This window comes from Schistocerca gregaria, chromosome 5 (genome assembly GCF_023897955.1).
Source record: "Schistocerca gregaria isolate iqSchGreg1 chromosome 5, iqSchGreg1.2, whole genome shotgun sequence".
Lineage (NCBI taxonomy): Eukaryota > Metazoa > Arthropoda > Insecta > Orthoptera > Acrididae > Schistocerca > Schistocerca gregaria.
In genome coordinates, this window is record NC_064924.1 from 525,666,081 (window position 1) to 525,692,362 (window position 26,282).

Here is a 26,282-nt window from a genome sequence, read left to right on the forward strand (position 1 = left end):
GAACTGTCACTTCAACGCAGTAACAATATGAGGGTTCGTTTAACACAGGGCCCTTTTGGAGAAATCGACTTCGAGGACTCCCGAGCTAGCGATCTAGTATGCCCACTGGCTTCAACTTACGCCACTTCCATGGAGATTACCTCCATGGCCGCTTCCCCCGTATTCTATCCTCCTTGATGAGTACCTTCGCTTGCGATACAAATTCTGTGTTGTTATTGTTAATGAATATAACATCTTTGACCGTTGGTAGTCGTCGGGTATCTGTGGTCGCCGTTCTCGTTTGTCAACATCTATGATGTGTATGGTCTCTTCTGCTGGAATTGTCGATGAGAAGATGGCGGATGAAATGCGGTGTGATTGTATTGCTAGCATATGCAGTAGATATTGTTTGTTTATTGTGACGAGTATGCGCTGTTTTAAATAACTGTTAGCATAGAAGCTTTCTTAAGAGTAAGGAGCTCTTATTGTATTCGCTTGGAGGAAATATATAAATTATACGTCGGCATTGCCATCTAGAATTTCCTGGATAGTGAGCATTGAAAGTTCACGTGAATTCTCAACATGGATGAAGAGTGGGGTACGTAACATTAGCTGTCGCTGTGTCTTTACTTAAGGAAAGAATTTTTTTTGAAAGATTTTATTTAAATTCTAGAAGCCGAGAACTTCGATGTGAAACAGATTAGGCCGACGACAACTGTGAAACTCAATAAGTGGGAAGGCGAGGATGAAGATGAAGATGTGAAGGTGCGTAATTAATTCACAGTGTGGCTTTTCTTGTCGTTATGCTTCCACATCCAAGTACTTGTACTCGTCCATATGGTAGCGGAGATCTGAATATTTCGTGCGCGCTCAAGAAAATGAAATGTGCCAGCTGTGTGGTTGACCCAGTTGGCAGCGCCGCATACATCTTCGTTTATTTTTCGGTGTAGATTTTTGAGATATGTAATGATAAATTCCCAGAAGAATTACTGGAGTTTAGTTAACCAAGTTCGTGTTGGAGAAATCCTCCTGGCTGCCGGTTTTTGTTTCCTATTCCGTATATAGTGGTTAGATGCTTTCATTGTGATGGTCATAATGCAGAGTTTGTTCGTGAACTTAATTTGCTATTATCTCTATTGTATCCTGTTCAGTTGAGTGGGGAACCCAATATTTTCACATTGAGTTAGTGAGTGTAACCTTGGATAGACTTTTTGTAGCCATGTGCAAATGCACTTCTTCTATTCATGTGATTAGAAATTTTAGTTACCGTATTTCATCACAAATTGCACACCCACACACTTATAAATTCAGTCAGCTCATCCTTTGAAGGAATTAATAAAGAGTGGAAGGATTTGTGAATAATTTAGTCTGCCTTTTGTAGTGAACCTGTTTGCAGTAAACTTGAATGTCGTGTTTGTGCCCAACCTGTTTGCAGTAAACTTGAATGTCGTGTTTGTGCCCATTATATCTTGTAGCCTTTTTGTGGTGAGGAGATAAATATATTTTTTCCATTCGATAAACTGGTGCTATTGCATTACAGACAACCCATTAATTTACATCAATTTTGAGTGATATCAGTTTGTCACTTTTTATTCAACTAGTCTACTGTGTTTCCACAATTAATGCTGCTAATATCTCTCCGTCTAATATGTTTCAGCTTGTTTCTCACAGACATTTTCTGTATGCTCAATGTTTTCATACAACAGGATGACAAGAAGAGAGTTTAGTTTGTACCTGTTGGCACATATGTGCTTTTAGGGTTTCTGATTCCTTGTAAGTTCTGATCTTCTGATTTTACATTTTGTATGTTTCTTTTCCAGAATTTGTGAATGAAATATAGCCTACTTTCCCTAGATATGTTTCTGCCAACTTTGTGCACACAATTGCCACACATTCTTGTCCTCCCACAGTAGGGGAATAAAAGCATTTAGTAGTGTTTAGAATGCAATCGTATGTAGAAATTAATTTGCGATGTGAGTGTAAAATGACTCGTTCCACATCATTAAGGTCTATTGTGCAAAAGTATCCATGGAACATGAAACCAACCAACCTAATTGGTTTCTGCCTTTTTTTGGGTGGGAACTCCTCTAAAAAAATACAGCAACAGATGCGCTAAGATTGAAAATGAGAAACACTGTTTGCATGCTAGTGCCAGAAGATAGGAAATCATTAGTCCCACTTTTTCTTGGAACTGCCAGCAGTTGGGTTTGTTCTGGTATTTTGGAAGTAATAATGATGACATGGAAATGGGCATGAACTCAGTTCTTTCATTGTTGACATTTCTCTATGGAAAAAGAATGTGTAGCCCCCTTTAATAGGCCTGGAACTGATTTTGGGTGATGGTAGATTGCTTGCAACTTGGTGGATTCAGCGATGTGGAGTTGCTGAGTGGGGGCTGACCTTTGTTACCTATATATTAAGATCTAGCTGTCCGCAGCCCATGGTCTTGCGGTAGCATTCTCGCTTCCTGCGCACGGGGTCCCGGGTTTGATTCCCGGCGGGGTCAGGGATTTTCTCTGCCTCATGGTGACGGTTTGTTGTGTGTTCATCATCATCGGTGCACACAAGTCGCCGAAGTGGCGTCAACTAAAAAGAACTTGCTGCCGAACTTCCCCGCATGGGGCCTCCCGGCCAACAATGCCGTACAATCATTTCACTTCTTTCAAGATCTAGCTCAGCCAAAAGAGTGTGTAACTTCATTTTCAATATCATCCTGATGATGTTAGACTGTCAACTCTGCACTCATTATAAAAAACCTTTGGCTTCCTGGCATGAATTAGTTGCACTGAGATTAAACAGGCTTGTGGTCTGTTCTGTGACTTATACATCCCTAATTGTACTCTTGGGCAAATGTTACTATTCCCACAGTTATTGTGTAGAGTAGCAGTTGCTTATTAATCCAGCTGACAATGGGTTTGAGTGGTGTTTCTGTAAGTGACAGAACACACAACTTTCCAAATATGGTCCCAATTGTGGCAAGGGAAGAGATAAGTGTATAAAGGTTTAAAAAGGAAGGTGAACGAATACTTGACAGACTGCAAACACCGAGGAGGTATATTGCTCCAGAAAACATTTAGTGCAGTCTGCGCAGTCATTTAGTAAGCACACTAATAGTTTACCAAGTATTGGATGAGATTTGTGATTGGATTTAAGATGCCCTTGTGGATAGGATACAATGTATTATTAGCAGAAGAAAATCAATGTTTATGGTAATTTTGTGACCGTTACGGGCCTGCCACTGTGTTCAATTTATCAAGAGGACAACATTGGAGGCTTTATGAAGTTGCTCAGACAATTTTTACGTTTGTAATGCCACAGGAGTAGCGAAATGTAGGGTGACTTGTAGACTATTGCTGTTTGGACAGGGGGCAGCAGTTAACCTTGAGGCAGATAGATCCACTTGTGTTCGATTACACTATTGGCGGCAGATCACTGGGAAATAGTGACTACCAGATAATACGTGGAAATAACCACCTGGAATGACCACATAAACAAATAATGGGAAAAGCATATACCAGGCTGAAATTTATTGGCTGAATAATAAGAAAATGGATAAAGAGCAATATTAGATACTGGTTTTTGGCTTTGACCTGTGCCAAAGGAAATGAGACAAATGTCATAAACATATGGCAACTGTAATGTGCTATCAGTGGCAGTTTTTTCAGATGGGCTTAGATACAGATCTGGATGGGTGACCATCCGGGCCACCATGAGCTGTTGCCGTTTTTCGGGGTGCACACAACCTCGTGATGCCAACTGAGGAACTACTCGACCGCATAGTTGTGGCTCCTGTCAAAGAAAAACACTCGTAATGGCCGGGAGAGTGGTGCGCTGACTACACGCTGGGGATGACACGGCAGTCGGATGGTCCCTATGGGCTACTTGTAGTCTTAAGACAGAGTGCTTTAGGTACAGATCACTCTCTGACCACTAATGGGTTTTTTGCTGGCTGACAACCAGACTCAGAAAATGTGCACCAGTTGATATCACAGCAGCCATTAACATCATGTTATTTGTAAAAACCGGCGACAATTATTGAATATTCCTTTGACTTGCAAAACACATGGTCAATTGGCTCTTGAGCCTTGCTCATTAGTCTGGAACGCTTACCAACTTGGAAGTGATAAGAAAGATCCAATGAAGAGCGGTTTGTTTTGCCACGGGATTTGTTCATCTGTCAGATAACAGTAGATGTTCAATGGACAGCACTAAAAGACACAAGAGACATTGTATACATCATGGGGATGTTTACTGTTGAAATTTCAAGAGCATATGTCCCAGGAAGATTTAGTTAATATATCACTTTCCCCCCTGTGTGTTTCATGAATGGCCAGAGAAATTACAGCACATATATAGGTTTATTGTCGATCATCCTTCCACCCTACTATTCACAAATGAAATGGGGAAGGGGTGACAAGATTGTTGTACCAGAAGTTCCTTCCACAAGAAGCTGTAAGGTGTTTGTTGACTGTAAAAGAAAGGAAAAAAGTGTATCAGGGTCTGTGCTGTGAGTGTAGGGATGACCATTAGGTGTATAGTGAGGGATTTCTTCTCGAAGTATCATATAATGTACATTTTTGTCAGATTGTGATCAGTGCAGTAAATAAAGTCGGAGTTTACCGAGTATTGGATGAGATTTGTGATTGGATTCAGTGACCATATCATGGTAGAATGTCAACCTTACAGATGTTGCAAATGAAGTTGTGACCTGTGCCAGTTATTCTTTGAAATTTTGTTGGATGTAGCTATAAATATTATTCTCACAAAATATCTCTGATGTGTGACAATGTATCACCAAGATGTCATATATCTTCCCTGAGATGAATTTTTGGAATGATCTATAATGTGTGCAATGACTGCAGTATCCTCTGTTTAATTTGAGGTTTGAAGGCCCAACAAAAAGTTCAGATAATGAGATTTCAGTTCAGTGTCTGATATTAAAGCTAGAACCATGAAAAAGTTGAACTAAAATTCTAAGTTAAAGAATGGTAGTTCTATTTCAGTAACACAAGTGTTTCTGTACAAGTGGAAGTATAAAGTAACCATTCAAAATAAACTTCAATTTTTGTACTGGTCTAATTTTTTAAAAATCTATTTTGACATTTCAAACGGAAGGCACACACAAATTTCTATGAACACATTTTTCCATGCTGAAGAATTAGTACATCAGTGCTTGCATTTTCACCACAGATCTCAAAAATGGAGGTATGTCTCTTTTTTAAGGTAAGTTCAACACCTAGGTTAATAGTGAATGGCTCAGGCTTTTTGGAGCACATAACCCCCAGTGGGTATGTTTTTGTCTTCTGTGTTGACTAAGTCATTTCAGTATACATCCTGCAAGGAGTGGAAACTCATGTTTCTGGGTCTGCTTCCTCTCTCCTTATGGTGCTTTTTCAGGGATCTATTCTTTTCCACTTTAGAGCGGTGGATAGTGCGGGTGACAGAATAGACCCCCCCTCCCCCCCCCCCCCCCCCCCACACACACACATTCACACTTAGTAGCCCACTTCTTTTTTGCAAAGACAGAATGCTTCTTTGCGGTCATTTTCCAATGTGCTGTGGTAAGTTATGTATTTGCTTACAAAACAAAGGTGTGTCAAGAGGAGATGAATGATGAAACAATTCAAACAACAAAGTATTACATAGCTGCTGCAATCAGATATGGAGTTTCATGCGGTGTGAACTTGAATTATCAAGTTTACCAAAACACCCAAGATTTCTTTGGTTTATTAAGGATTTTTCAAATTACTTTGCAAGTAGTTTGATGTATCATGATTCAAATTGCCAACAGTCGACTGTACATGTGATCATAACTATACACTGAGAAATGAAAATGTATAGTGCCAAGCAAGAGGAGAAGTGGACCACAGTCAAGATTTGAACACAAATACTGGTTTTTGTTGATAGCAGGGAAGTGTTGGATACTACTTACCATTGGAAGATGTTGGTTAATATGAAAGAATTTCAGCACCCTATGTGTGACATTTTCATTTTGTATGAGATGGTCACCCTTTCACATCTGCATCCATTCTTTAGCAAACCACTATGTAGTGCATGACAGAGGATACTGTGTGTTGTACCACCCAGTCATTCCACATCAAGTGGACTAGGGGTTCCCACTAAACTGTTTTTGAATTTAATAAATTTTATTGAGGGTTCCACAATGTCTAGGATGAATATGTTCCAAGTTTCAGGTCAATGTCTCCTTTTTGATTCCATTTCTACAGCCTTTCATAGATTGTCAGGGTTAGCAGTGCCGACATGGGTGCTGAAGTACCAACTTTGGGTAAATTTTACGAAACATACTCCTAACTTTCAAGCCAACGCTTTTGTGTACTTAAACAATGTTTCGTGCTGAATAAGAATGTATTAATGATTAGATTTTTAAATACGTCTGTTGATAGCTACATTTCAGGAATTGCAGAAAATTTGTTGTGTTACTTGGAGAACCTGTCTTTAACCAGCTGTAAATCATATTTTCATGGACAGATTCAGTGAAGAATTGGTAATAAGATAAATGACCATGCTGTCATTTTGTGCTTTTTGTTCAGCAATGTCTGTTCTTCTCTATCAAAATATAATATGTGAAAATTGAAGAAAATGTTTTTGGTGCCAAATTTAGGATATTTTGGAGGATGATAACTCAACAGTAAGTTCCATAGTGTCTCTTTATCTTGCTGTATGTGGAAAGAATGCTGTTTGTTTCAGAAACTTTATGGTTTACTTTTATACTTGTGCCTACTTATGGATGAGCAACTTCGCTCAAATGTTGTTACTTCTCATTCATAGTCTATACTAGAATGTTATGTTTAGTAAACAGGAAGTAAAAATCAGTGAAAGCTGTTTTTATGTCAATATACATGTAAGTGTAGTTATGTACATGTCAAATTAAAGCAATAAGAAGCAGTAAAATAAATGAAAATCCATGTCTACCTTTGATGAAATCCCAGCCCCCAAGAAAATGAGTTTTTGTAAATCCTTCCTTTAAAGAGATTTTATACAACTTTATTTGACACATTGAAAACATTGTTAAAATACCACCTGAACATTTTCTCTGGGTGTTGATCTTATGATCAGTTCTCTCTCTCTCTCTCTCTCTCTCTCTCTCTCCCTCTCTCCCTCCCTACCCCTACCCCTACCCCTCCCTCCTCTTCATTTTATGAAAGGCTTTTAAAACTTAGATCTGGACCTGACTAAGAAGATACCCAGATAGGTTCATATCATAACACACTGCTGATAACAGAATTTCGGATTCTACAAAATACCTGCTGTAATCCATTTTGGAAAAAGTAAAAAATTGGAGAAGGGTTTACAGCCAATAGGCATTTCTCATGATAACAAATTAAAACTGTTGACTACTAAAGCTTTCAAATTGGCCAGAACCTACGTACCATTTGGAGATAAGAATTTGCTCACAAGCCATTCTAGCCGGGGTGAGCAAGAATAAATGTCTGTTAATTATACAGCTGTAGTTGATGCTTGTTACACAGTGAATACTTCAGTAGCAACTATTAGAGATGTATGGACAAATGGATGTTTGGGTATAGCCCTGAGTCGTGCACGGATAGCCGTATGGTAAGTGGAAAATATGGATTCGAGTCCCGTTTCAGCACAGATTTTCGTTGTCATCATTCTACAGCTGATGATTGTCCTTATTCTCAATTGCGAATTTATTTACTGTGTTTCATAATGGCTGTAGTCGCCTCAGTGCCTGTTGCTTTGGACATGCATGCCTGTCCAAAGGATCTTTGCACTGTCATATTGTCGTACCAATTTGCCTTTAACACTTCAACAGAATAGCAGAAGGGAATCCATTGGTTACCTAAGGCAAAAAGTTCAAGAAGCAGAAGTTTCCATCACCAGGGCTATAGCAGAAGCAGCAGCTGCTGCTTGTGTGAGCTCCACTAATTTTTTGAAGCAAATGATGAAGCAGTGCCAGAAATGTAGGGATATTGACATTTTAATTAATGAACTAAAAACTAAAGTGCATCATTCAGGTAATTCCAACAAAGTTCAAACATTAACCCTGGCTTGTAGCAGCTGAACTACCAAACAGCAAAAAAATTTAGCGTTTGAGTGAGAATGGTGAAGCAGGCAAGGAAAGTAAAGATGGAGACTAGCTTTGCAGTACCTGTAAAACAGGAGGGAAAAACACTCAAGATCAGACATAAAGTCTTTGGGTTCCTTGAAGAGGATTGCTTTTCTCAGCTGTGCTCAGGTAAAAATAATTATACAGCATTCAGAATCGATGCTGAAAAAGTTCAAAAGCAGAAATGCTTCAAACTTTGTAACTTGAAAGAGATGTTCATAGCTTATTGTGAGAAACGTTGCAGTGAATCGGACTTCCCAGAATCTTGTAAACTCAGGTCAAAGTGATGTATTAGTTATTGCTGTATGTGTAATGCATCAAAATGCCGAAATGATGTTGGCTGCAACATCTATCGAAGACGATGACTACAAGGAGCTAATCAAGAAAACTGTGTGCTATTTAGAATCAAAAGACTATATGCTGCATTGCAGTGAACAGTGTCCTGGAAAACCTGAGCTCGAATCTTGTTTTGATAGATGTTTTCAAAGAATATGATCCAAACAGAAATGACAGGGATGTGCTAGAGACGCGTCATGCAACTATAGATGAGGAACTTAGTTCTAAAAATTCATGGCCTGACGAGCCACCATTTTGTTTCAAAGCAACGCCCAAATCTAAAGCACTTGAAAGAAAATCTTGAAGGTATTGAAATGATAATTTTGATAGATCTTACTGAGAATTCTTCATTTGCCATGATAGGTGCTGTTCAAAAGTTTCATTGGGAGAACAGCGAAGCCACATTACATTCCTTTTCAGTTTATGTTGGTGGTAAAGTACAGAAATATCAGTTGTCTGTCTGTATTGGTAGTGACTGTCATGATACCATTGTAAATCTTTTGTTCATAATGAGACTGGTTAAACATTAGAAGGTAATGTTAGGAGCAACTAAACACATTTACTACTTTATTGATGGAGCTGCTACCTGGTACAGGAATTTTAGCAATTTATTTCTATATGAAAAGAACTTTGATATTTCTGCTGAGTGGAATTGTTTTGGAACCAGTCATGGAAAATCTCCTTGTGATGAAATTGGAGGAACAGCAAAAAGACTGGCAGCTCATGCTAGTTTGCAGAGGTCTTTAGATAGTAAAAAATTGACATCATGTGGTTATTTCAAGTTCTGCAGTGACAACATTTCAGGCATCATTATTTATTCTTCGCAGAAAGAAATTGAACAGAGTTTGATTGGGAAAGTTTGCTAAAGAGCACACAGTTGCTTGGAAAAGATAATAATCACAAATTCAGTCCCATTAGCTTAAAAAAGAGCAGCATAAGAAAAGTTTCAAGTGGTGTCTGTAAATTAATGACTGTAGAAGATCAAGAAATTACAGCAGTTTCAATTACAACTTTACAACTTTGGTGGTATGGTGCTTGTATGTATGACAGTGCAAGGTGGGTGGGAAATGTATGTGAAGTTTCATTAAAACAAAAAGATGCCTTGTTCATCTTTATGCCTGTCATGTTCCTGAATGTTCCTCCCACTGGTCATCTACTAAGGATACTTGCTGGATTGCAGAGCAACACACATTCAAAATCATAAAAGTACTCTCAAAATCTTCTGGGCAGCAGTACAATTTCTCAGGATATGAACAAGACAGTGTTGGTAATATAATCAGTCTGTAGTGGGAATGAATTATTCAAGTTGTATAGTGGGCTTAAAGTTCTAACTTTGATTTTCATTTGTTTTCTTACTGCTTATTGCTTGAAGTTCATTTGTACATAACTGACTGCTTTTGTTGACATAAAATCAGTTTTCACTTATTTTACTTCATGTCTACTCTCACATTCTAGTATGTACATTGTGTATGACAAGTAATAACATTGAGGACCTGTAAGCAGGCATAGGACTAAAACCATACAGCATCTGAAACCTAAGAAATAATCTTTTTAGATACAGCAAGATAAAAATACTGAACATATAGCTGAGATATAGTCCCAAAATTTGGCACCCGAAGAGAGTTCATAAATTTTGCGCATAGTAACTTTCAATAGAGGAGGACAAAGGCTAATGTGCAAAAAGCACAAATTGATAGAATGGCCATGTGTTACTTTTCCAATTTGTGGCTCAATCTGTATGTAAAATAAAAGATTTATGTCTGGTTAAAGATAGTCTCTCCAAGTAACACAGTTGTGTATTCTTGAAGTAATGCAGCTGTCACCAGATATGTTTAAAATCTAATCAGTAATATACTCTTATTCAGCACAAAGAGTTGTTTAAATATACAAAAGCTGTGATTTGTAAGTTAAGGGTACCTTTTATAAAACTTACTGAAATTGCTACTTTAGCACGTCTGGAGGTAGTGCAAACATGAGACCATTTCAGAGAGATTGTAGAAATGGAGTCAAAGGAGGTACAGATCTAAAACTTTGTGCATATCCCTTCAAGACTTTGTTAAACCTACTCAGTTAATTTCATTGGATTCAGAAATGGTCAAGTGGGAACTATGTCTGAAATTGGTCCACTTATTGCAGAATGACCCCCACAGCATGTGGGTTTGATCCTGTTGCATTTGTGTATGGAATGTGACAAACTGCTTAAATGTGTCTGTGTCCACTGTAATTAGACTAATCTTATCTTCATGGTCCCTATGGGAATGAAATAAAGAGGTTGAAGGCTATTCCTACATTCCTCACTTAGTTATGGTTCTTGCCACCTTGCAAGAGTCTTTCGTGAGATTTTACATCTACCTTTATGTCTGCTGCTTTGGATCTCTCAGCATTTCTGTGATACTCTCCTGTGGGACAAACAGACCTGTGGCCATCCTTACCATTCTTTGTGTATGTTCGATATCCCTTTTGTTGGCATGACTCCCACGCACTTTAATTATATTTCAGGATGGGTTACGTGAGTGTTTTGTAAGAAATATTTTTTACAGGTGTGATTTATCACCACATAAATTCCATATGCTTGAGCTGTTGGAGTAGCTGTTACGAAAGCAACAGTTATATGATGACTGAGCAGTGCATCTGGATTTTGATAAGATAACCTCTAATGTGATGTAAAAAATAATTTTATGTAACAGAAAAAGAGAGATGTTAATGTCCCTTCCATAGATTCTAAGTTATATGAGATTCAAGGAAAAGAAGGTTAATATCAAACTATTCAAAAATGTTTATACATTGTAGTCAACAAGATAGTTGTATGACACTTCATTCAAAGCCAGCGTAACTGCAGTGAAGACGTGCAAATGTTCGATTTATGTGATACTGAAGTTATTTTATGTTGTTAATAATATAGACAAGTGGGGGTGGGAGTTGGCCATCGAGAAAAACTTTAGGTTCTGTTAAATTGTGTTTTATTAGTAGCTAATCTGGTCTATGGTTGCTGGCAACACTTGGAAGTTTGTGTCCCTGAGTAACTTTACTAACTATGTATGCAGATATTGTTATTTTAGTATCGTTTCCGAGTACTAAGCTTTTGGTATGAAAAAGATAAATCCTGTTAAGGAATAAATATATTGACAGCATTCAGTAGTTTCTACTTCCAGTTCCTTTAACAGTTCTCTGCAGGCCACCCTTGAATTCAGATCAAAAGTAGTGTGACATGCTTTTGTACTCGGAAAACTTAAGCTTGGCTGAATTAGAAAGTCAAAGCTCAAACTCTATGCATCTTTCATGTATGAAAGCTGTCTGTGTGCTGTCTGTTGTATAAAGGAGCTTCTAAAATTTTCTTGCAGTCAAAGAATTATACATTTTTAATTCTTGCATCTTGTTTCTATTATTTCTTCGTATGCTCAACCAAATGTCATTACTCAGTAAACACTCTACTTCTTTACAAACATGTGAATCGCCATGATGTCACCAAAACAAAGGAAAGTTATACAACATAGCTCCTGATTCTTTCAATAACTTTAATTTTTGCAAGAAGGATTTTATAACGTCTCTGATAAATTGTACAACGTAATCACATATGTCAATATGATTTGATTTTTTTAATAAAAATTTTGAAAATGTAATTGTAAGGGATTATTGTGTAATTCATCTTAAAATAATGCACATGTTATTTTTGTAAGTCTGCTTCTTCAGTAATACAGTCATTATTGAACACCAGTTAAGTACAAATAACTTGCAGAATGTTATATATCATGATTCTTCTTGAAACGAAACAAAGTCTTCTGAAGGCCGATACCTCTTAGCCATTAAAGTACTTAAGAGATTCACTAAAAACTCAAATGTTAGTGCTGGGAAACCCTGTACATTTGTCCTAGTGAAAGCACTCGAGTACGGTCCACACTCGGTGTACGCAGATGCTGTCTGTTTCCTCGCAGAAGGAACAACATGCAGTTGGAGCATGGCGACAGTGACACATTGGGGTAATAGAAATTTCCATGTGAAAATCCAAACATCGATGGCAGGGAGTAGCCAAGTATCATAAAAGCTGTAAATAAGTCCACTGGAGAGCGTGTTGTACGCATCAGTGAGCTGAGACAAATGAGGCAGAGGCGATGTGTAGCAGCCCCTAAACTTGCAGCTGCTGCTGTTCACCCATGTGTCTTTGGCACTGGCAAATGTATCACTCTGCAATACATGTAGATGTCATTGGATGTACGTGTAATTATATTGATTGATCCATCAATATGTCCGACAGGATTACAAGAGTTTTCTAACAAATATACCTCACTTATTCACCTGCTACCAAGAAATGAACGGTGACAGAACTGATTTAGATTGATAAAACCACTCTTGTCTGAGTTATGCTAAACCTTTCGCTCTGATAATTGTAGATAAACTACTTGACCCCAATTATTGTAGTTCAAAATACCTCAGAGTTCTGCACAAAACACATTATAAATGGCAGTCTGTCAGCACACTAACACAATCACAGAACATTGTTTTTTATTACAAACATAATCATTAGTGATGAAATATTCTAACAGAGAAGAAAAAAGGCCTTTTTCAGAAGTCATTATATAAGAAATAATGTGTATTGGAAATTATAATAGTTTCATACAGAAATTTCCAGTGAGCTGTTCATATTGTGTTCATTTGGTTTGGCAGTCCATCACGTCTGTTTCAAGTTTGAACCATAGGTTTCACCTCTTTGCAGTCTCTTAAATTTCCAATTTCGCCAGATTACCTACAACAATTGAACATCACATTAGAACCAGTACCACTTACACAAACAAATGTTCCAGACCTCGGAGATGTGTGTGGTCTGCAGGCAAGAGTGAATAAATTAAAGAAAAAGTCTTAATATGTGAGAAAACAGAAACATTTGCGATAGTATTATCATGTAAAATGTAATTGTAATGTATCAGCACCTTTTCTCTAATGTGGACACTATTAGTTTCATGATATTTTTATGTCAGTTGCATTCAAATGCTACTTAAGTAACATTGCCATACATTTATGCTAAGCAAGCCGTTCACCAATTGTATAATTTGGTCAGTCATGGTTTCCATCATTGATTTGTTTCTTGCATACAAGCCATAGATATGTATAATTTGCTGAATCATGTGGTACAGTAAATAAAAACAGTCAGAATTAATCATTTTCATTGACACAATCTTAATGTTCACACAGTTGATGTTAAGAAGATGCAGGTCTGGGCTTGACATCCACACTTTAACTTACAATGAAATGTTACTGTTTTAAGCTGTTAACTGTGAAAATTGTTATGTTCCCTTTTTTATTCAGGAAGTTGGTATACACAGACATACCTTAAACTTATGTATACTACTACATTGCACATCTTTATTTTTTTAAATGGCATACATAGTTACGGATTTATTAGGCAAGGACTTTTGAAGTCTCTTGTCAATTTGTTGCATCGCTAATGCTGGTTACAGCAGATCTAACATAAGTTAACATCTATAGGCTCGCATAATCTTTATACCATTATTTGTACTTTATGTTCCAAAACTTATCTCTGTGTAACATCTTTACATCATCAACAGAACCTGTTATAATGTATGTAAAACTAATATCTATAAACAGGGTGTATACGACCCGGGAGATCCGGGATAGACCTGGGAATTTTTTCACCCGGGAGAAAATCGGGATAAACCCCGGAATTTTTCGGAATTCCAGGAATTTTTCATTGTTTTAGTTTTCAGTTAAATTTGTGATTTTGACGGGTAAGAACCAATACTCTAACAAAGGATATTACTGTATCCCGTTTCTGCAGTATAATACTGCAGCAACAAAACATGAAAGGAAGAAAAAAAAAAGAAAATAAAACTTAAATCCCAAAAGAATAAGCCATATACAACAATAAAACACAGTGCTCATACAAGCGTTTGCCAACTGCAAAGTGTGTCAAAGGGTTTGGGACGACTATGCAATGCTTCCTAACAACAAATTGTCTCCGATGAGCGTGACGTCACAACTGTTTACTTTAGATTTGTTTAAACAGTTGTGGGCCGGCCCTTGTGCATGTGCAGTTGTCACGTATGAGAAGTACCTTTCCCCGCTTCTCGCTACAGACATGTGGTTGGGCGCTACTATCTAATATTGCCGCAGTTCTGAAATATCGGAGATCCGGGGCTGATTCACAGAGCAGTAAGAGGTCTAGTGTGGAGTCTCCACGTGACCCGTGTTAATGTTTAGTGATTTTGCTGTTTCCTCTTCATTTATTGCTTTCACATTAAATGAAAACAAAACTGATATCTATTGCCGTGAGCTATCAAATGAATTAAAATACGTTCTCATACTTATGGAAGGTTAAAATATGTTATTAGTTTCAGGTTTTATCTCCACCTTTCTGACAGTCAGGTATTAATTGCCTTGCATAACAATGAAGTTATTTTTGTTGGTTTGCTAAAGAAATTTGGCTTTTACTAATCTTTTCCCCTGGGGCAGTCAATTTATTTGAAACGAAGTGTTTAAATCCATACTATGGGCTAGTTTCAACCGTTCGCTGCATTTCAAAAGTGCATGTTTTCATCTTCTAGCTCGTATGGCATTATGCCATAATACAGAACCAAACATCAGATAATACAGTACCGGTACTCAATAAAATTTACGTCTGAATCTGGACATACGAATGTGCACTTTAAGCCGAATTACGCATTGTAGTATGATTAACAAAATTCCGATGTTCTTGGAGTATCCTCTGATGTCTTGTTTCTTTTATGACACAGTGTCATGTTTTACACTTACGGACATATGGACTTTGTGCATCATCGTAGATGTGCAATCGCGGTGACACCTGTTTCTGGCAACTACTGAAACGAACCTATTTCTAACAGGTCACGGGAAAATATTTCGAATAGTTGTTTCAAAAGCGTTACTTTCAAAGTAAATTTCCTTTTATACAAGATGAATTATGTGCGAGAATGTACGATGAATTTCTTAAATCACAGAGTGTTTGACTCTCATTTAAAAATCAAGTCTTTGAGGACATACATTTAGAAAAATTTCGAGCTCAGATCATACATTTATGTCTTTATTAAAAATTTTAGTGACGCATTTGTGTGTTGTACCTTAAAGTGTAACACGCGCAAAAAAATCAACATTATATGTGAAAGCTTAGCTTCTCTTGCAGCTTACTAATCTCAGAGACCAATATTGTATGTGAAAGTTTTGCTATTCTTGTAGTTACGCTGTGTATGTTAATTTAAACCATTAAGTTTTCCTGTTTGTGTGTATGCGCTACTTAACACTGATATTGCTATTGGCTGACTACATCACGTATCCTACGCTAGAAGACCTGCTGTCATTCCCTGGCGAGATCATTTGACGAGCTAGGACTGGCTACAAAACACATTGCAATCTTGATTTCAATGCTTCGGAAAGTAACATGCGGCGTGTGGTGGAATTTAAATGTACACTTTCATAATATGCAGCATACATGGTTGCTGCACATGGAGGAACTTTCCAAAACATGTTTTTTTACTGTAACCATTCAAAGGATTGATAAGTTTTACAGTTCCAAGGAAAAGTATACTGTCACTTGACAGGGAAAAGGTGTATTTTCACCTGGGAGAAAGTGTTAATTTTAACCGGGAAAAGGCCGGGAATTTTTTTTTTTTTTTTTTCCTTGTCCGCGTATACACCCTGATAAACCACCATCATCATTACATTAAATCTCCATCTTTACATCTTCTTCATGTCTTCACTATTATTATTTTCATACATCATTATGGAGAGCAAATACTTACAAATCTCATAAAGCGTCGATTTCAGCATTACTCTTAATTTAATTATTACTTCATGAATTACTAACAATATCGACTTATTCAGTTAAGTATCTTTGAAGTTACAAATCAGAGCACACACTGCCACAGAGAGAAAACTCTTTGTGTAAATGTCTTTTTATTCTGAATCTGTATTTATGCTGACAAAACTTCACAACAATAATGTGAGGAGGAAAGGTTGAGGAGGTGGGCAGTTGTTAATAAGCAAACAAGACTCAGAATGTTGATAGCTTTTGAATATATTATTGGCCAATAGTAAAGTATCATCATTACTAGTTACAGTACATTGAATAGCGTGATCATTGTAATGGATGAGGAAAATAAAGCAGAAAGGTATAATTTCCGTAAATCAGTCAGAAAGCACAACAATAATAAAATGAACAATTCCTTAGAGATGTTCCAGCTATGTCTTCAGCACACATTTGAATTGAATAAACTGACCTTGACATGGGGTAAAATCTGAGCAAAATCTAGCTAAACACAAATGCTGTTCCAGTGGAAATATAAACAAGTAGGTTAACAATTATTATTATTACAATTATCAGAAATATATTAAACAGTATTTTTGTTTCAATAATGAGTAACTTTATCAGAGTTGAAGCTGTATGTTTTAAATAGTCATTACCATTTGTTAGTGCAGAATATTCCATCCAAATTGAAAAGCAAGTGGTTATTATGATAGCCAGATATTAGCATAAAAGAAATACAACAGCTGCAGTCAGAGTAACATAACAACTGTATTAATAAAATCAAACCTTAACAACTTTGTACTACATAATTTGTACAATTCAGATATTTTTCATCACATCCTAGAACAGTGAGTATAGCATTTATAGAAAAAAAAAGATAAGTGACAGATGATTACATAATCAAACAATGGAAACTCCAGGTAGGAATGTCAACAATGTAGGAAAATTGCTACTCACCAGCTCTCTGAGACTGCAGGTGTGTGTGTGTGTGTGTGTGTGTGTGTGTGTGTGTGTGTGTGCTGCTGAAAAAGACCTTAATGGCCAAAAGCTTTAACTGTGTGAATCTTTTTGTTGTGCTTGTTGCGACTCAGCATCTCTGCTGTATGGTGGGTGGCAACTTTCCTTCTCTGGTATTGCTACTCACCATATAGCGGAGGTACTGAGTTGCAGATAGGCATAACAAAAAGACATGCATACATGACCGCCAACTCCAGCATCTCCAGCCTGAGATGCTTGGAGTTGGTGGGGGTGTGTGCATGAGGTGAATGGTGCTTGTGTGTGAATGGTGTATGTTTACCTTTTGCTGAAGAAGGCTGTGGCCAAAAGCTTTCTGCAAGCGTCTTTTAATTGTGCCTGTTTGCAACTTGATGTGTCTTCTCAATGGTAGGTAGCAATCTTATATTTTCCTACATAAGATGATTACAAAAGACAGAAATGTTGGTGCACAGAAGAATGAAAAATGGTGCTATATGGGTTGTGGAATCCTTTGCTCGCTCACCACATAATTTGCAAAGAGGGAGGGTCCCTCTTGGTGTTGACATCATTACTGATACACAATCACCTGTCCACATACGAATTCGTTGTGGAAACAATATATATATAATTGTTTTTATATATTGACTACAGGTCCACTTCTCAATATTTTACATATTAAGGCATGTACATTACAAAATTTCTTTTAGTTGTTCTATTTGTGTTTATATTCACCATATTGGTTTCATAAAGAAGGATACTTGTTCACTGTATCAAGCAAAGTTGACCTTCACAGTTGAATAATTCCACATTACCACACAATTGTACACTGCCAAAATAGTAGTGGTTAGGCGGCTGAAATAGTGGTGAGTACATTGTCATCTTAAAAGTAGTCAGTGAGCTAAAATCCACAGCAAGGTGCGGGCTGAAGTCTAGATCAGGGCCAATAGTAGTTATGGGAGTGCTTACCTACTGCTCATCAGTTGACAATGCATCAATATGCGTAACCAGTGAGATGATTGAAACTTCCTGGTTAAAACTGTATGCCAGACTGAGACTTGAAATTGGTGCCTTTGCCATCGCGGGCAAGTGCTGTACCATCTGACCCTACCCAAGCACTAGTCATGACCCATACTCACAGCTCCAATTCTGCAAGTACCTCGTCTCCTACCTTCCAAACTTCAGACGGTAGAGCACTTGCTGCAAAAGGCAAAGGCCCTGAGTTAGAGTCTCGGTCCGGCACACAGTTTCAATCTGCCAGGAAGTTGCATATCAGCACACACTTCGCAGCAGAGTGAAAATTTCGCTTTGGAGAGAGATTATTCTTGGACATAAACAATGTGAGGCAAGAAGGCAGGCAAGATTTGTAGTACCGAAATTGAAACCATGGTCTTGTTTGCTATTTTTGGGTGTATTTGTGAGTTTCGAGAGAAATATTTCATGATTGTGGCAGTGAGTGCTGTGAAGTGAAGTGGACTGATTTACGTGATTTAGTTCTGCATGGCGACGTCGTCCATTGGTGCGTCTCTAATGGATTAATTGCAGAGACATGAAAATGTATCTCATGTGGTGGTGAAATGGCTACACAATCGATCTACGCCAGCACACTGTGTGAGTAAAGGTTGTTTTAATTAAATCATGGAAGAAGATAGGTGGATCAGTGTTCGTTAATAATAGCAACATGTTCGATGTATTGATAAACATTGATTCAGCCACCTTCTTCCATGATTTAATTAAAACAATCTTTACTTACTTACTTACTCAGTGTGCTTGCGTGGATTGATCTGCTAACACAAACAGCTGACACACTTTCTTTTGTTCCCATCATACCCCACGGCAAATGCTGACAATATTCTTGCATGGAACACATAAGTATGCCACTGGCCCTGTGCTAAACTTTTACTCAGGGTGTGAGACGGTTGGATAGATCATAGTATCTAAGAGAATGGCATTACTCCATGTGCTCAATATAGAACTTGCTAATCATTTTCAAGTACGTAATTAAAATAGACATACAAAGTGTATTTAAATGACAGAGAAGAATGATAGTAGTGCATCTTTCAGCATGAATTTTTGAAATATGGGACATTTGCTCATGAAACATATGAAGAGAAGTTCAATACTTTGTTCCTGTATATGGATACAGAGATACACTGAGACACGTAAGGCTGAAGAAGGAGAGAACAGATGAAAATCAGAATTGTGTAATAGGGTAAAATGCAATAAATGTGCCGCCCCCTGTTGGATGTCCGTAGGCTTGTTTAAAGTGTCAGAGCATGGAGAAAATGTTTCAAACATTTGTTAATAGGTGGCACATGGTCTTGTGCCAAGCAGTACTTTCTTGCTGGAGTTCCAAATGCCATACATTGATGTCTCCTCCATTTAACCAGAGATGGTTTGAAGAGATAACATGTTTTTGGTGAGTGGGTACAGCTTTTTGACCTGTAATAAGTTTTGGAGCTATAAGGAACCAAAGAAGGGTAAGCAAGGCCTTGATTCTACAAGATGTAAACGAGATTGTTGTCAGCTAAAGCCGTGAACCCACTCCATGCAATTCCAACACGTAGAACTGCTACTTTGGTTGCAAACTTGCAGCTGAATCAGTGTTGTCAGTGCAGGCCTGTAAGATCTCCAGATGTAGTATGACGAGTGTCATAATCTTCCATTTGAAACCGATATTAAGAAATTCTTACTCTGATACAAATAAGGGATAATGTCAATGAATTCAAGAGACTGTGGCTGGTGTGCGACATATCGTACTTCATCTGAAAGACCTGTTGACAATGTTGCCATTTCTTTGTCAACAACACAGGGAGTTTTACAGTGACCTTTGCAAAATCTGATCCTGAGAATAGCGTTCTGCGAGAAACAGAAGTCAGTGGTGACCAATTTTTTCTTGATTTTAATTTTATTCTTCTCTCGTAAAAATTTTTGAAAGAAATGAGAAATGATTTTTGTTGATTTCAGTTCTACTAGTTAAAATATTACTGCTGTATTTCTGGATTTATGTTAGAAATGAAACATAGCACCTATAATATTAATCTGCTTGACACAAAAACTTAATTTATTTAATTTCTGATTTGTCTCATGGGAATAAGAATTCTGTGGTATTCAGAATACCTTTCAATTTTTTTGGATACAAATAAAGTTATGCACAAAACAGATACATTGCTTTTTGATTCCCCTAACAAGTGATTTGGTACTTAGCATTTTTTTCATTTCCACTCGACGTATGTTTACAGGAGGTTATATAAAGTGCTTTACAATGAAATGGCATAACAAGAGATTGGCATAAAAAGATACATAAAGACCTGGTGGTGATAATGTGTTGATATAATTTATAGGTTTGGGGTTAAAACAAAGGCTATTGATTATAAAGCCAGTGCTTGATTTGTGATGAGATGCACCAGAATACTGTACCAATACCTTTGGCAGAAAAAAAAATTGAATTGCTGGTTTCGAGATGGGGTGCATTTAAACTTACGGTGTGGCTGAAGCGATGTTTTACAAGCATTGGGTTATTCACACATTTAAAATGCTTGGAAAAGTGTTAAGTAGTGTTTTAAGATGTGGAAATTTCAAAAACACCCAGTGGAAGGGCAGAACTGGAATCTCATTTTTTTACGAGCTGAGTGCTGTGTAAAGCTAATGACATTGGATGAATAAATTGAAAAGGCATAAAACTGAAGCATTCAGGGTAATGTGTGTTTCAAGATTTCATTAAAAATTAAACTAATATGAAAAGACCTGCAGAATCAGTTACCTTCTTTACTACCATATAAAGACAAGTTGTTGTTTAGTGTTGTTACCAAAGACTACTTTGCCCTCTAATAAACATTTGGGCAGATGTAACCTGTATGTATTTTTTAAACTACAGTTACAATGAAATGGGGTAAAGAAAATGTGCTGTGTTGTGAAAATGTTTGTTTTAGTTTTATTTCTTGAAGTCTGTTTCAACAGAAATGTGGAAACTTCTATTTGTGGTTAGTCAGCTTGTGATTAGCCACTAATACATTTTCTATGCTGCTCATAAACTGTACATTAGTTTACGCAGTTACTGGGAAGTTATTTTAAATAAGTCTTACCCATTAGAACCAAAGTAAGTGACCTTGTGACTTTTATTCATTCCATGAATTGAGCTAATGGTTTTAAAGACAAGATATATTATGACAAATTTAATTACAGGTGCAGAGAAGCAGTGGCTTTTTGTGTTCCCAGTTCTTTGAGCAGGCTTCTGCATAATGTTCTTGGATGTGCACTACAGACAGTTCATATTATAAACTTTTGTGTATGCTTGATGAGTTATGCCAAAATATTACCCCGTATAACATCATGGAAAGGAATTTAGCAAATTATGTCATTGGGTTATATTGGCATTACACAAAGATTTGTGTAGTCATTTCACCAATTGTGTGCTGTGCTCCTTGCAATAGGTTTTATCATGAAATCACAGTACCAAGAATTTGTTGAGACAATTGAAAATTTGTGCCAGAATGGGCGTGAATGTTGATTTACTGTTTCCCCCTTCCTAATAAGTTATGTTAACCAAAATATCTCCAATGAATTGTGAGGGGATAGCTCCACTTGGAGAAAATAGTTGGTGGGGGATTGTGAATTATCAGACCACACGGAGTTGCTATATTGCACAAATTTTCAGTTATCACACCATGTTCTTTATACTGCAGGTTCAGCATTTCTGAACAGTCTTTGATGACATAATTTCATGTCATTGCATCTTTATTGATTTCATCGCTATTGACTCCTTCATCTCACGCCAGCAAAATATGAAATGTTTCTGTCTGCATGTCCTCATATTTTGTGTACATGCTGTGTAGAAACATCTTGTAGGTTCTGAACTACAGATAGTGAGATTTTGAAAAGTCGAATGGCAAAGAATTGGCTATAAACCAATATTGATGTATGTGAAAGCTTTTTTAACAGTTATTTCAAGAACTATGCTAGATTTGCTATTTATCACAATGTTTGTATCATCTGAGGACAAAGCAACTATGGCATCTGGCAATGTTGTTAGTGAAAGGTCATTTATCCCATTTATACCCTGGGTTCCCCATTTGAGAGAATGACTTATACCCGTGCACTGAATTTACTGTCTTATCAGAAAGAAATGACTTACATAACCTTTTGACACAGAATAAGCTGGTAATCTGTAACTGTAATGAATACGTGCAATCTTACTACAATATGTTTATTATATTTATATGACTAAGAGCTTCTGGTTCTTTCAGTTTCTTCCACTACTGTATTCGATATTGTCTCTTTCAACTGATGCCTCACAGGTGTTAAATTTTTCTCAAGACACAAACTGCTTACCGAATTGCTGCATAGGTTTAGGAAAGACCTAAGCACTCCTACTGCTGTTACCAGTTTCTTCCATTAAGTATATAGCAATATGGAACGGGCTATGCACACAGCCGGAATATTCCTTGACCTGAGCAAACCTTTTGACTCAGTAAACAAAGAGCTTCTTTTATAAAAAACTTTGGGCCTTCAGTATTAGTGATGCATCAATGAAACTTCTGTCCACCCCACCTACCTTTTGAATCGGAAACAGTGTACCAAACTTGCACATCCATCAAATTGACAATAAGGTTTTAACTTTTAAATCCACAAGTGAAACAGTGACACAGGGAATCCTTCAGTGCTCAATTCTTAGACCTTTCCTCTTTTTAGCATATATTAATGACATTGTACATCCCATTAACTTGCACATTAAATTATGCTGATGACACCTCAGTTTTATTTCATGGTAAAGATTGTGAGAAACTGAAATTTTCAGCAAGTAATGGGATGCTAGAATTAATTTCATATTTTCATGCACAAGGATTAAAGTTCAATGTAAATAAATCCCAGGCGCTAATATTTACAACTGGCAGTTCACACTACTCATGCATAAATGAGGAATGCGGCATAGTGCAGAGGAAGCAAACAAGTGTAAACTTCTAGGGATCCATCTGGACTCAAACCTCGGTTGGATTAGACACATTAACTCTGTAGAGAGAGAGAGAGAGAGAGAGAGAGAGAGAGAGAGAGAGAGAGTAATGGGCTGTATCTTCTTAACCAACTGTCCAAAATGGTGCCCTCGCACATGCTTAAAACTCTGTATTATGGGACAATCTATCCCCACCTTAGCTACTGTATAGAAATATGGGGGTGCTTGCAGACATTCACTTTAACAGAGTACTATGGCTACAAAAAAAGAGGGTCAAGAATTATAAATGGACTAGGCAATAAAGACTATTGCCATGATGTTTTCAGACAACACAAGTACTTCGTTATATATTCTTTGGTCTCTATAAATTAACTACTTTTTTGTCCCACAGAAAACTGAAGTAACTAAATGTAGTGATATACATGACCACAAAACTAGGTCCAGAGAGAATTATTACTTACAAAGAACAAGATTAAAAATGACTGACCAGAACCCATATGCTAATGGATTGATGTGGTATAATAAACTGCCAGTCCGTGAAAAATAGTAATAAAAGGCAATTTGAATCAAAACTAAAAGAATTCTTAATTTAAAAGCCTCCCTCTTCACATGACAAATTTTAAATGGTTAGGTTCAAATAAAGAATAAAAAAATATTGGCTGTCTTAATATGTGTAAGATATTACTTTTGACAAGCATCAATTTACTGTTTAATTACTACCGGTAAGGCTAAGATCTAAATATATTTTGGGTTTGTGACTGTAGTTGATGTTTGCAAAAGCCGTCCTATTGATGACTCCACACAAAAAATCTAAATAAATAAATCAATAAAAATAAATAAATATCGTTTAATGATCAGTTCTTTGAAATAGTTTGTAAGACTATTGCAGTTCGCTTAAGAGATTGAGACAGACTATTGAAAAAAGCAGTAGCTTATACACTCTAACCAGATAATTCCAGTATTAGTGTGCTGAAAAGCATGCATTTAGGCAGTTCAGTGTTAATTTTTAGATACAGATATTTGAGTGGTTTGTTAATGCTAAATAACAGCTGCATTTCATTTGAAACAATGCTTGTGTGGATCCATTAATGTATTACATGAAGTAAACTTCAATGTATGAAAATGTTGTTTTACAAAGTCTTCATCATGTTGTTCATAAAGATGTTTCTAAATGTATATTTCAGAACCCAAAATTCCTGAATTTCATGAGGAATACTAACTACAGCTTTAACATTCTGAACTATTTTTAACTTAATTTCCAATTAGACATGACCGTAAAGATTAGGAAAGCAATGATTCCAGTGGAAAAATTAACTCTTCTCTCTCTCTCTCTCTCTCTCTCTCTCTCTCTCTCTCTCTCTCTCACACACACACACACACACACACACACACACACACACACACACAGGGGGGGGGGGGGGGGGGGGGGGAGAGAATTGAAGTGACGAAGAACAAGTTTGTTTCAAAGACTAAATCCAGCTGCTAGGAAGAAAGCATAATAATTCCTCAGTCAGGAAAAATTTTATTTAAGAATTTTTCTTATAGACTCCACATAGTTACATTGTATTAATATGTTTGCAATGGTCCTAATGTTAGTTTTTCCTGTTCTAGGATAACTGGGAAGATGAGGAGGAGGAGGAAGAGAAGAAAGATGTTGAAAAACAGGAACCTGTCAAGCCAGTCCAGTCAAAGAAGCCTCAAAAGAACTTACAAGAAAAAATTGCTGAAAAAGAGGTATGTTTCTTTGTTTGAATATTCCATTGACAGAATATTGTATACCTATTTCATATGATGCACTAAGCTGCATGGAAAAAATTCAAGAATTTGCAGTTTCACCTTCTCAAATGTAAATTTCAATTGCTGCTGAAACGAGTTTCTCCTCGTTACTTGTTTCAGTAGTAATGGAAGGTTTGATTGAGGAAAGCAATAAATGTAATCAGTGCTTGAACTACACCCATCAAAAAAATTTTGCATCACCCCAAACACCGTCCCTTTGACTCTTCAGAGATGTCACTAAACCTGACCAAAGATGTAAACAACCATGCATGAGCAGCACCTATTAGAAAGAGGGGATAAGATACCCAATCAGTTCCAGTCATTCCACCAGGAAGGAGGTACACGGCTTGTGTTGTCTGTAGTTCAACCCTGCCTAGACGGTAAATACACGGTTCGATCATGTTCACATTGTTACTTTGTGCCAGGAAGGGCTCTCAACTAGGGAAGTATCCAGGCGTTTCGGAGTGAACCAAAGCGATGTTCAGACATGGAGGAGATATAGAGAGACAGGAACTGTCGGTGACATGCCTTGCTCAGGCTGCCCAAGGGCTACTACTGCAGTGGATGACCACTAGTAATGGATTATGGCTCAGAGGAACCCTGACAGCAATGCCGCAACGTTGAATAATGCTTTTCGTGCAGCTACGTGTTACGATGCAAACTGTGCGCAATAGGCTGCACGACATATGGCGCAACTTCATTCCTGACTTCCATGGCAAGGTCCATCTTTGCAACCATGACACCATGCAGGGCGGTACAGATGGGCCCAACAACATGCCAAATAGACCGCTCAGGATTGGCATCAACTTCTCCTCATGGACGAGTGTCACATATGCCTTCAAACAGACAATCATCGGAGACGTGTTGGGAGTCAACCTGGTCAAGCCTTAGACACTCTGTCCAGTGAGTGCAGCAAGGTAGAGGTACCCTGCAGTTTTGGAGTGGCATTATGTGGGGCTGATGTATGCTGCTGATGGTCATGGAAGGCACCATAACTGCTGTATGAAACATGAATGCCATCCTCCAACCGATAGTACAATATATCGGCAGCATAATTGCGAGGCATTCATCTACATGGGCAACACTTCATGCCGTCATCATGCACATCTTGTGAATGACCTCCTTCAGGAAAACATCGCTAAACTAGAGTGGCCAGCATGTTCTCCAGACGTGAACCCTATCGAACATGCCAGGGGTGGATTGGAAAGTGCTGTTTATGGACAACGTGTGACCTACCAACCACTCTGAGAGCTCTACACCGAATCACCATTGATGAGTTGGACAACCTGGACCAACAGTGCCTTGATGAACTTGTGGATAGTATGCCACGACGAATACAGCCATGCATCAATGCAAGAGGACGTGCTACTGGTATTAGTGGTAGCAGTGTGTACAGCAGTCTGGACCGC

The 26,282-nt window shown here is 37.5% G+C and overlaps 1 protein-coding gene across 1 annotated transcript in view; it reads left to right on the forward strand.

The window, feature by feature from the left end:
* Positions 1-232: 232 nt before the first annotated feature.
* The window catches only part of LOC126272288 (eukaryotic translation initiation factor 3 subunit J), a 63,966-nt gene continuing 37,916 nt past the window's right edge, over positions 233-26,282 (forward strand). Inside the window, exons 1-3 of the mRNA XM_049975048.1 lie at positions 233-577; positions 653-744; positions 24,709-24,831. Of these exons, the coding sequence (XP_049831005.1) occupies positions 562-577; positions 653-744; positions 24,709-24,831 (231 nt within the window). The 5' untranslated portion in view covers positions 233-561. The remainder of the gene's footprint in view (positions 578-652; positions 745-24,708; positions 24,832-26,282) is intronic.